The sequence below is a fragment of the Oncorhynchus gorbuscha genome, linkage group LG04 (assembly GCF_021184085.1).
Source record: "Oncorhynchus gorbuscha isolate QuinsamMale2020 ecotype Even-year linkage group LG04, OgorEven_v1.0, whole genome shotgun sequence".
Classification (NCBI taxonomy): Eukaryota; Metazoa; Chordata; class Actinopteri; order Salmoniformes; family Salmonidae; genus Oncorhynchus; species Oncorhynchus gorbuscha.
The window spans coordinates 33330917-33342501 of NC_060176.1; the positions used below are offsets into that span (position 1 = coordinate 33330917).

The 11585-nt window shown below is 41.9% G+C and overlaps 1 protein-coding gene across 1 annotated transcript; it reads left to right on the forward strand.

Annotated features, from left to right (window-relative positions):
• The first annotated feature begins 6831 nt into the window (after window positions 1-6831).
• LOC124033974 (serine/threonine-protein phosphatase 2A catalytic subunit beta isoform-like) lies at window positions 6832-10643 on the forward strand. Its single transcript, XM_046346531.1, has 7 exons — window positions 6832-7258; window positions 7677-7886; window positions 8013-8186; window positions 8345-8434; window positions 8519-8680; window positions 9313-9431; window positions 9558-10643. Exons 1-7 carry the CDS (start codon window positions 7157-7159, stop codon window positions 9628-9630), a joined length of 930 nt encoding a protein of 309 aa, XP_046202487.1. The 5' UTR covers window positions 6832-7156; the 3' UTR covers window positions 9631-10643.
• The last annotated feature ends 942 nt before the right edge of the window (window positions 10644-11585 follow it).

The following is an 11585-nucleotide window of genomic DNA, read 5'->3' on the forward strand; positions in this document are numbered from 1 at the left end:
ATGCTATTAACCTTTATTGATGTATAGTCAGTCAGTGGTGTAAAAATACTACTTATGTACATTTTTTGGGGTATCTGTACTTTACTATTTATATTTTTAACTACCTTTACTACATTCCTAAAGACAATTATGTATTTTTTACTCCATACATTTTCCCTGACGCCCAAAAGTACTTGTTACATTTTGAATGCTCCTTAGCAGGACTGGAAAATAGTCCAATGCACACACTTATCAAGAGAACATCCCTGGTCATCCCTACTGTGTCACACCCTGATCAGTTTCACCTGTCTCCGCCCCCTCCAGGTGTCGCTTGTTTTCCCCAGTTTATTTATCCCTGTGTTTCCTATCTCTCTGTACCAGTTTGTCTCGCAGGTTTCCAAGTCAACCAGCAGTTTCTCCGTTCTCTTGCTTTTTGCGGTCTCCTTTTTCCTAGTCCTCCTGGTTTTGACCCTTGCCTGTTTCTGGGCTTTGTACACACCTACCTGACCATTCTGCCTGCCTTGACCCCGAGCCTATCTGCCACTCTGTACCTCCTGGACTCTGAACTGGTTTTTACTTTTTTTTCCTATCCATGACCATTCTCTTGCCTACCCCTTTGGATTAATAAACATTGTAAGACTCCAACCATCTGCCTCCTGTGTCTGCATTTGGGTCTCACCTTGTGCCTTGATATATGCCTCACTCAAAAAAAAATCAACTTTTTCACTCCGGACGCTTTATCTGGACATCAGCCGAAGCTAAATAGTAACATTAAAATGATGCCTTCTAATTGCTGTCGCTGTACTCATAATATACAGGAGACCGATCGACTTACGGCGAGGATAGCTGTGCTGCAGGCCCAGCTTCAGACGCAATCATTAGGCAAGGGTAATTTCAGTGTAGGAAAGGATAAAATAGCGTCTGTGCCACCAGTAAGTACAGATAATAGTATAAATCCCCTCACACAGTCCCCTCGCCCGGACAACTTTCTCATGGCTTCTGGAGGGAAATGCTGTAAGGAATGCTCAACCGGTGTTGGTCATTCAGCTGACAGAAACTTTAAACCGTTTCTCCCCATTAAGCAGCAAGTCAGAGTCTGATCCTTCTCTGATCTCTACTCCTCCCATTACGGGGTCTGAGACGCCGAAGCCTCCCACCATCAGCTCTGACAAATTGAAAACCCTAGTCATTGTTATCCACTTCGTCACCAACGATGTTAGGATGAAACAGTTCAATTGTCTCTGGCCCCTCCCAGTTAGGGGGAGTAATGAGCTCTACAGCAGAGTCTGTTTTCTGCCCCTCCCAAAATATAGAATTTGTAGATAATTGGCCCTCTTTCTGGGACTCACCCACAAACAGGACCAAGCCTGGCTTGTTGAGGAGTGATGGACTCCATCCTAGCTGGAGGGGTGCTCTCATCTTATCTACGAACATATACAGGGCTCTAACTCTCCTAGCTCCAACATGAGAAAGGGTGCAGGCCCGGCTGTTAGCCAGCCTGCCAGCTTAGTGGAGTTTGCCACTAGCACAGTCAGTGTAGTGAACTCAGCTATCCCCATTGAGACCGTGTCTGTGCATCGACCTAGGTTGGGCAAAACTAAACATGGTGGTGTTCGCCTTAGCAATCTCACTGGAATAAAGACCTCCTCCATTCCTGCCATTATTGAAAGAGATTGTGATACCTCACATCTCAACATAGGGCTACTTAATGTTTAGATCCCTCACTTCCAAGGCAGTTACAGTCAATGAACTAATCACTGATCATAATCTTGATGTGATTGGCCTGACTGAAACATGGCTTAAGCCTGATGAATTTACTGTGTTAAATGAGGCAACACCTCCTGGTTACACTAGTGACCATATCCCCCAACTGTTTACAGGCCTCCTGGGCCATATACAGCGTTCCTCACTGAGTTCCCTGAATTATTTTCAGACCTTGTAGTCATGGCAGATAATATTCAAATTTTTGGTGACTTTAATAATCACGTGGAAAAGTCCACAAACCCACTCCAAAAGGCTTTCAGAGCCATCATCGACTCAGCGGGTTTTGTCCAACATGCCTCTGGACCTACTCACTGCCACAGTCATACTCTGGACCTAGTTTTGTCCCGTGGAATAAATGTTGTGGATCTTAATGTGTTTCCTCATAATCCTGGACTATCGGTCCACCATTTTATTACGTTTGCAATCGCAACAAATAATCTGCTCAGACCCCAACCAAGGATGATCAAAAGTTGTGCTATAAATTCTCGGACAACCAAAAGATTCCTAGATGCCCTTCCAGACTCCCTCCGCCTACCCAAGGACGTCAGAGTACAAAAATCAGTTAACCACCTAACTGAGGAACTCAATTTAACCTTGCGCAATATCCTAGATGCAGTCGCACCCCTAAAATCAAAAAAACATTTGTCATAAGAAACTAGCTCCCTGGTATACAGAAAATACCCGAGCTCTGAAGCAAGCTTCCAGAAAATTAGAATAGAAATAGCACCACACCAAACTGGAAGTCTTCCAACTGGCTTGGAAAGACAGTACCGTGCAGTATCGAAGAGCCTTCACTGCTGTTCGATCATCCTATTTTTCCAACTTAATTGAGGAAAATAAGATCAATCCAAAATGTATTTTTGATACTGTTGCAACGCTAACTAAAAAGCAGCATTCTCCAAGAGAGGAAGTGATCAATTCCTGAACTTCTTTGAGGAAAACATCATGATCATTAGAAAGCAAATCACAGACTCATCTTTAAATCTGCGTATTCCTCCAAAGCTCAGTTGTCCTGAGTCTGCACAACTCTGCCAGGACCTAGGATCAAGGGAGACACTCAAGTGTTTTAGTGCCATATCTCTTGACACAATGATGAAAATAATCACGGCCTCTAAAACTTCAAGCTGCATACTGGACCCTATTCCAACTACACTATTGAAAGTGCTGCTTCCTGTCCTTGGCCATCCTATGTTGAACATAATAAACGGCTTGCTATCCGCCGGATGTGTACCAAACTCACTAAAAGTGGCAGTAATAAAGCCTCCCTTGAAAAAGCCAAACCTTGACCTAGAAAATATCAAAAACTATCGGCCTATATCAAATCTCCCATTCCCCTAAAAAAAATTTGAAAAAGCTGTTGCGCAGCAACTCACTGCCATCCTGAAGACAAACAATGTATACGAAATGCTTCAGTCTGGTTTTAGACCCCATCATTGTACTGATACTGCACTTGTGAAAGTGGTAAATTACCTTTTAATGATGTCAGACCGAGGCTCTGCATCTGTCCTCATGCTCCTAGACCTTAGTGCTGTTTTTGATACCGTCAATCCCCACATTCTTTTGGACAGTTTGGAAACCCAAATTGGTCTACACAGACAAGTTCTGGCTTGATTTAGATCTTATCTGTCTGAAAGATATCAGTTTGTCTCTGCGGATAGTTTGTCCTCTGACAAATCAACTGTAAATTTCGATGTTCCTCAAGGTTCCGTTTTAGGACCACTATTGTTTTCACTATATATTTTACCTCTTGGTGATGTCATTCTGAAACACAATGTTGGGAGACAGGGGTTGGGAGACACAGTATCTCCCAACCCCTGCCGTCTCAGCCTCCAGTATTTATGCTGCAATAGTTTGTGTCGGGGTGCTGGACTTCGAGGCAGAGTTCCTCTGTCCAATGTCTGTGTTCTTTTGCCCATCTTAATCTTATCTTTTTTTTGTCCAGTCTGAGATATGGCTTTTCTTTGCATCTCTGCCTAGAAGGCTAGCCTCTTCACTGTTGACGTTGAGACTGTTTTCTTTGCGGGTACTATTTAATGAAGCTGCCAGTTGAGGACTTGTGATGCATCTGTTTCTCAAACAAGATACTCTAATGTACTTGTCCTCTTGCTCAGTTGTGCACCGGGGCCTCCCACTCCTCTTTCTATTCTGGTTAGGGCCAGTTTGCGCTGTTCTGTGAAGGGAGTAGTACAAAGTGTTGTATGAGATGTTCATGGAATAGCCTTCATTTCTCAGAACAAGAATAGACTGACGAGTTTCAGAAGAAAGTGCTTTGTTTCTGGCCATTTTGAGCCTTTAATCGAACCCACAAATGCTGATGCTCCAGATACTCAACTAGTCTAAACAAGGCCAGTTTTATTGCTTCTTTAATCAGAACCACAGTTTTCAGCTGTGCTAACAATTGCAAAAGAGTTTTCTAATGATCAATTAGCTAATCCAAGTTTATCATTTTAAAAGGCTAACACAACGTGCCATTGGATGGTTGCTGATGGTTGCTGATAATTGGCCCCTGTACGCCTATGTGGATGTTCCATTAAAAATCAACTGTTTCCAGCTACAATAGTCATTTACAACATTAACTATGTCTACACTGTATTTCTGATCAATTTGATGTTATTTCAATGCACATAAAATGTGCTTTTCTTTCAAAAACAATTACATTTCTAAGTGGCCATAGACTTTTGAACGGTCGTGTAAATGTCAAACCACTGTCAGAATACCTTAGTATTTCACAAGTTTAACTTGTAGCAAATATAGAATACATTCGGAACAAAATGCTGATAACAGTGTACAAATCCATCTAATTAGCTACAGTTGAAACCGGTTTATAAATTATAGCGTACATCAGCTGACTAACTGGAGCTGGCTAGCAACTGCTACAGCATCAATTTGTATTTGACACATGCGCCGAACACAACAGGTGTAGTAGACCTTACAGTGAGTCGGCAGGTAGCCTAGTGGTTAGAGTGTTGGGCCAGTAACCAAAAGTTTGCTGGATTGAATCCCTGAGCTGACAATGTAAAAATCTGTAATTTTGTCCCTGAACAAGGCAGTTAACCCACTTTTCCCCGGTAGGCCGTCAATTGTAAATAATAATTTGTTCTTAACTGACTTGCCTAGTTAAATAAAAGGTTAAAAAAAAAGAAAGTTAAATGCTTACAAGCTCTTAACCAACAATTCAGTTTTAAGAAAAATACGTGTTAAGTAAAAAAAATAGAAATAACAGCTGTTCAGGAGTCTTATGGCTTGGGGGTAGAAGATGTTAAGAAGCCTCTTGGACCTAGACTTGACGCTCCGGTACTGCTTGCGATGTGGTAGCAGAGAGAACAGTCTATGACTAGGGTGACTGGAGTCTTTGACAATTTTTAGGGCCTTCCTCTGATGCTGCCTGGTTTAGAGGTCCTGGTAGCTTGCCCCATTCATGTAGTGGGCCATACGCACTACCCTCTTGCGGTCGGAGGCCGAGCAGTTGCCATACCAGGCAGTGATGCAACCAGTTCTCGATGGTGCAGCTGTGCAACTTGAGGATCTGAGGACCAGAGGGGGAATAGGCTTTGTCGTGCCCTCCTTTTATTTTATTGAACCTTTATTTAGGCAAGACAGTTAATCTACAGGATTGGTGGGTCCCCCTCAGGATGGTTGAGCTAACGTAGGCTAATACGATTAGCATGAGGTTGTAAGTAACAAGAACATTTCCCAGGACATAGTCATACCTGATATTGGCAGAACGCTTAAATTATTGTTAATCTAACTGCACTGTCCAATTTACAGTAGCTGTTACAGTGAAATAATACCATGCCATTGTTTGAGGAGAGTGTACAGTTATGAACTTAAAGTTATTAATAAACCAATTACACACATTTGGGCAGTCTTGATACAAAGTTTTGAACAGAAATGCAATGGTTTATTGGATCAGTCTAAATCTTTGCAAATACACTGCTGCCATCTAGCGACCAAAATCTAAATTGTACCTGGGCTGGAATAATACATTATGGCCCTTCTCTTGCATTTCAAAGATGATGGTTCGAAACAAAAGCAAAATAAATGCATGTTTTTTTCTTTGTATTATCTTTTACCAGATCTAATGTGTTATATCACTCATACAGTTCCACAAACTTCAAAGTGTTTCCTTTCAAATGGTATCAAGAATATGCATATCCTTGCTTCAGGTCCTAAGCTGCAAGCAATTAGATTTGGGTAAGTCAATTTAGGCGAAAATTGAAAACAATTGTCCGATCCTTAAGAGGTTTTAAGAACAAATTCTTATTTACAATCGACGGCCTACCCCGGACAACGCTGGGCCCATTGTGCGCAGCCCTATGGGACTCCCAATGACGTCTGAATGTGATACAGCCTGGATTTGAACCAGCGACTGTAGTGACACCTCTTGCACAGATGCAGTGCCTTAGACCACTGCACCACTCAGGAGCCTGCTCTTCACAACTGGCTTGGTGTGTTTGGACCATGATAGTTCATTGGTGATGTGGACATCAAGAAACTTGAAGCTCTCAACCATGCTCCACTACAGCCCCGTCGATGAGAATGGGTGCGTGTTCGGTGCTCCTTTTCCCGTAGTCCACAATCATCTCCTTTGGTCTTGGTCACGTTGAGGGAGCGGTTATCCTGGCACCACACGGCGATCAGGCCAACCACTGTTGTGTCATCAGCAAACTTTGGCATTTGTTATGTTAGCTTGAAAGCTTGTGATTTGTACTCGTCGGGAATGTTCAATGTCAATTAGCTAGCTAGTTTCTAACATAACAGCTTCCTAGTTATCCGTAGCAATCCGATTATGTTGACAATTGTGTAGGTAGTGACTTATTGAACACGTTGAGAAGTAATTACCAACATTGTCAAAATCTATTTTGACTGCAGCTTTCTTCTTCGTTGGGAAAAAGACATGTAATTAAAAGAAACGGACAGGGACCAATGGCGATCATCAATGGGTGTAATTTGACATCAAGAAATGCCAATATCAGAAAACGCCCCAAATTGCGTTCTGCAATTACACTCTTCTCGTTTAATGCCCTGTGCGTGTAATTCGGCTTCTTCACCACAAGGTGGCTGGTGTGTAATAAATGGTGGCACGAGAACTCCCTTAAAACCCCGTATGTTATTGTTGTAGGCCAGCTAGCTACAGCGTTTCGTCGCCGGTAAAATTCTGCCGCACCGAGGGATTTTAATCCACTCTGATTCCCCTCAGTTAATACTCTGTTCGCCTGTTTACGAGACTTCGGTTTTATATATTTGACCATGATTAGAAAGTAGATAGTTAAGCCTTTAGTTCTGCATTTTAGAGTCATCACTTTGTCGGGACAGGAGCAGCTAACAAGTCAGCCAGCTAACTAGTTAGCTAGTCAATTTAGCTAATACATTTTTTCCCCCGATCAAGACGTCGATTGATACCACGGCTGTCATGGAAGACAAATCTTTTACGAAGGAATTAGATCAATGGATCGAACAACTAAACGAGTGTAAACAACTTACGGAGAATCAAGTCAGGAGTCTCTGTGAGAAGGTAACTTTACCTAAACCCAATTTGTTAGATCAGAAATTATTGTTCGAAGAGATTAGTTGGCTAGTTTAATAGTAGCTAACAATGGGTAGCTAGCATAGCTAACTAACAGTAGCCAGCAAGTTTCAAAGCATACTTGCTAACGATTTAGCTAGCGATTTAGCTAGCTAACGCTCGTTAGCATGAACTGGGCCTAACCATTCAGCTAGCCAAACTGAAGCCTATATGGAATGACTAAACAATCCAGATGATTAACACCATGATGACTAACCACAGTTAACGTATTTATTCAGGACGCCCTTCAATCCAATCAATATTTATGGGTGTGCAAGGCTAGCTATCTGATCAACGATTTCGCTGGTAGGACAGGGCGTTCTGTTAATGATCTAGCTAAATGTACGTTGTCATTTTGTGTTTTCAGGCCAAGGAAATCCTTACCAAAGAATCAAATGTGCAGAAAGTGCGATGTCCGGTCACAGTTTGTGGGGATGTTCATGGGCAGTTCCATGACCTCATGGAACTCTTCAAGATTGGGGGGAAATCTCCTGACACCAACTACCTATTCATGGGGGATTACGTGGATAGAGGCTACTACTCAGTGGAAACTGTCACACTTCTCGTCACATTAAAGGTATGTTTTTCACAACTCACTTTACACAAAGGTGTCTGGTGTACCAGGTTATGATGATAATTCACTGTTGCTCAAGCAGCTAAGACCTGTATATGATGACCGATTACTTTTGGTGAAATGTTACAGGTCCGTTACCAAGAACGAATCACAATTCTGCGAGGAAACCACGAAAGCAGGCAAATCACACAGGTGTATGGCTTCTATGACGAGTGCTTGAGGAAATACGGCAATGCCAACGTGTGGAAATCCTTCACAGACCTGTTTGACTATCTCCCACTAACTGCACTTGTAGATGAACAGGTATTTTTGGTTTGAGTTTTCCTATTAAATCTGTATTTGTACACTTTCACCAACTCAATATTTGAATTGTCAATGTTTAATGGATGTGAGTATGTTCTATTTAAATCCTCCACACTAACTGCTGATTTCTAATCCAAACTGTACTTTTATATTGCCAGATCTTCTGCCTACATGGAGGTCTCTCTCCTTCTATAGACACTCTTGATCACATACGGGCTCTGGACCGCTTGCAAGAGGTCCCACACGAGGTAGCTATAATGTTGCACAGAGAGTATAGGTGTCATTCTTAGTCTCATCGCGCATCAACATTAACTGTGTTCCTTTTATTTCAGGGTCCAATGTGTGACCTTCTGTGGTCAGACCCAGATGACCGTGGTGGCTGGGGTATCTCCCCTAGAGGTGCTGGCTACACCTTTGGTCAAGACATCTCTGAAACCTTCAACCATGCCAACGGACTCACTCTTGTGTCCCGTGCCCACCAATTGGTTATGGAGGTACAATATAATTTGTTAATCTGCTATTACGTTTTCAATCAAAGTTGTATAATACTCTTGAGTCCGTATTCACATTTTCCCCACCTTGGGAGAAAACACTGGAGTTCAGACTACCAGCAAAAAAGCCCTATTTACATGTTGCTTATGAGTGCATTTCACACTACTTTAGGATTTGGCATTTGATTGGTTTGTAGGGCTCCTATGAATATCCTGCTTAATGTTTGTCATCGCAAATCAACTGCATTATACTTCAACCAGAAAGGTTATTTGGCTACATTGCTAGTCTGTCAAGCTTTAGCATTCTAACTAACAGCGGCATTCAAAATAGGCATTTTGCAATGATTTTAAATAATCTTGGCGACCATTCAATAACTAATCAAAACTTTAAGCGTATGACGACACACAAAAATGGTGTATATCTAGGCAAAATTGAGTGTGCGCAGATGGCGAATGGCATTTGGGTTCCCACACGGTGGCCATTGTACTTGTTTATGACGTGAATGGCGACTAAGTATTTCTTTCTAATTGTGATTACCATGGAGGTTTGGAGACCTGCCACATCGTTAGGATTGTATATTAATACAAAGGTGCAAACAATGCCTTAAGACTGGTTCTTAATTGTTTTTCTTCAGGGATACAACTGGGGCCATGACAAAAATGTTGTCACAATTTTCAGTGCACCAAATTACTGCTATCGCTGTGGCAACCAGGCAGCCATCATGGAGCTGGATGATACACTCAAATATTCTTTGTAAGTATGAGGATGTCTAGTGACTTTCCTACTATTCAAATTGGGTAGATCAGACATCCAATGTTTGCACAAGTGTTGAGCAACAGAAAACAATCTGACCAAATTTTTCTTCTCAATCCCCTTCAGCCTACAGTTCGACCCGGCTCCTCGACGCGGAGAGCCTCATGTGACTAGACGCACCCCTGACTACTTTCTGTAACTGTTTGAAGCCATCCTTGTTCAAGTACTGCACATCTAGATTTGAGTATACTGTACAAGAGGGGTTTAATAAATGCATTCTACAGAAGATAATGGTATAGGAAACCTACAAAATAATAGCAAGAACCCCCTCTGCAGTTTAGAAAATGCTGTCATAATGCTGTGCTGATATTGCAATACATGTAACTTTTTTTTTTCTTAATACATGTTTTAAAGTGATTTGAAATATGAAAGTACCAACATGGACCAAATGTGCCATAAAATCTTAAGACATGTAAAACTTGCCTTTTTTTTCACTTCAATAGAATACTATTTGGCCAATGTTGCTACAGATTGTACGCAAGATGTGATAACCAAGTATTTTGTGGCCATTATGGGGCTTTCTTGTACAAACCAGCCCATAGATTTATCTAACCTGTTCTTGTTGACACGTTCTTCATTTCGGCATACATTTTTTTTTTAGCACTGTTAGTTTCCAGTTTTTTTTTTTAAAGCTAACAAAGATTAAATCCATGTTTTGTACCACTCTGTGGTTCCTCACAATCTTAACTGCTGCATTTCTAAGCACCTTTGCAGGAACTAGTTGTTTCTAAAATGTGACCAAAACAAAGCTCTACACACATGCAAGAGACATCTCACTTGACACAACATGAATGTAATATCTTTCTGAATTCTCTAGTTTTTATAGAAGCAACTGGAAATTGACATTTTAAGGTCCTTTTTCACTTAATTGAGAACTAAGAAAGCATCTCCGACAGGTTAGTTAAATCTATGGGCTTGTTTGTATGGGGTTTTCCTGTAATGGACACAATCTTTGGTTGTAAGACCAGCTAATGTTATCTGTAGCTACTCAAACTGACTATGGTATGAAATGTTTTTTTTCTTGCTCGATTGTAAATTTAGATTCCTAAAAGTCATTTAGCTTCTAAGACCAAGTGGCATTCATAAAGATGACTTGCTCTGCTGAACATCTCGGCAACCTTATAATTTGAATAAAGATAAACATTTAACGGTCCTCTTGTCAGTTATCACTCAGGTCAGCTTTACAGTTTCCTGTTTCAGTTAGTAATGAGGCTGGAATAAGGGTACTTGAGGGCTTTTTACATTAAGACACACTGAGCTGGGGTAAGTTTCACCAAATGATAAGGACAATGAAATTAAAATATCCTTTCACACTGAGGCTGAAACTTTGCTGACCCTTTACTGTTTCCTGACTATCAACTTACCACACTGCTTTTTGGCTATACCATTTATCGCAATCGAGGATTGTAGGAGTTGGCTTTGCTATATCCATGGTTATAAGTGCCTCGCTAGCAAAAGTGGAAATAAAAAACACACTAGCAGGAACTAGCAAGCCCTGAGCACGGTTGTTCTAAAATGTCCTTTATCAGACTAGCATATGGCGTTTTTCAAGGATGAGCATAAAGGCATTAAATGGGGAGAAGAACACTAAGTCTGGCCATGTGAAGAAGTGCAGCTATAGTGGGGGGTAACTTTGGTCAGGGCCACCCCAACTGGCACACCATGAATAGAGGGAAGTTGATGGCCAGCAATTTTGTAGCCGTGGTAATGGCCAAGCCCGTTGCTCTGTCACTGCTACAAGGTGGCCTCAGGTCAGTCATTGGATGGGATGTTGTCCTCTTTGTTATAGCTACAGGGATGGATGTGCAGGAGTCAGGGCTTTGGGTCAGGAATCCTGGGTGCCTCACCGTATGGTCTGGTGGGCCCCACAGCGAGGGTGGAGGTCAAGTGTCCGTATGGTGCAAGGGACCTTAACATTGAAGAGGCAGTGAAGTCGAAGGATTTTTATATCCAGGAGGAGGGAGGGTCTTATAGCCTCTGAAGACCATCCTTACTGGCACCAGGTCCAAGGGCAGATCCACATCACTGGAAGGCACACTTGCTTCTTCATTGTGTGGACCACCAAAGCCTCTATCCCCATCCAGCGTGACAACC

What these genes read in the sequence shown, in the direction of transcription:
- LOC124033974 (XM_046346531.1), top strand. Translation starts at nt 7,157, where the DNA reads ATGGAAGACAAATCTTTTACGAAGGAATTAGATCAATGGATCGAACAA. An exon ending in TCAGGAGTCTCTGTGAGAAG is followed by an intron (nt 7,259 to 7,676) that starts GTAACTTTACCT and finishes TTGTGTTTTCAG; the next exon opens with GCCAAGGAAATCCTTACCAA. An exon ending in GATACACTCAAATATTCTTT is followed by an intron (nt 9,432 to 9,557) that starts GTAAGTATGAGG and finishes AATCCCCTTCAG; the next exon opens with CCTACAGTTCGACCCGGCTC.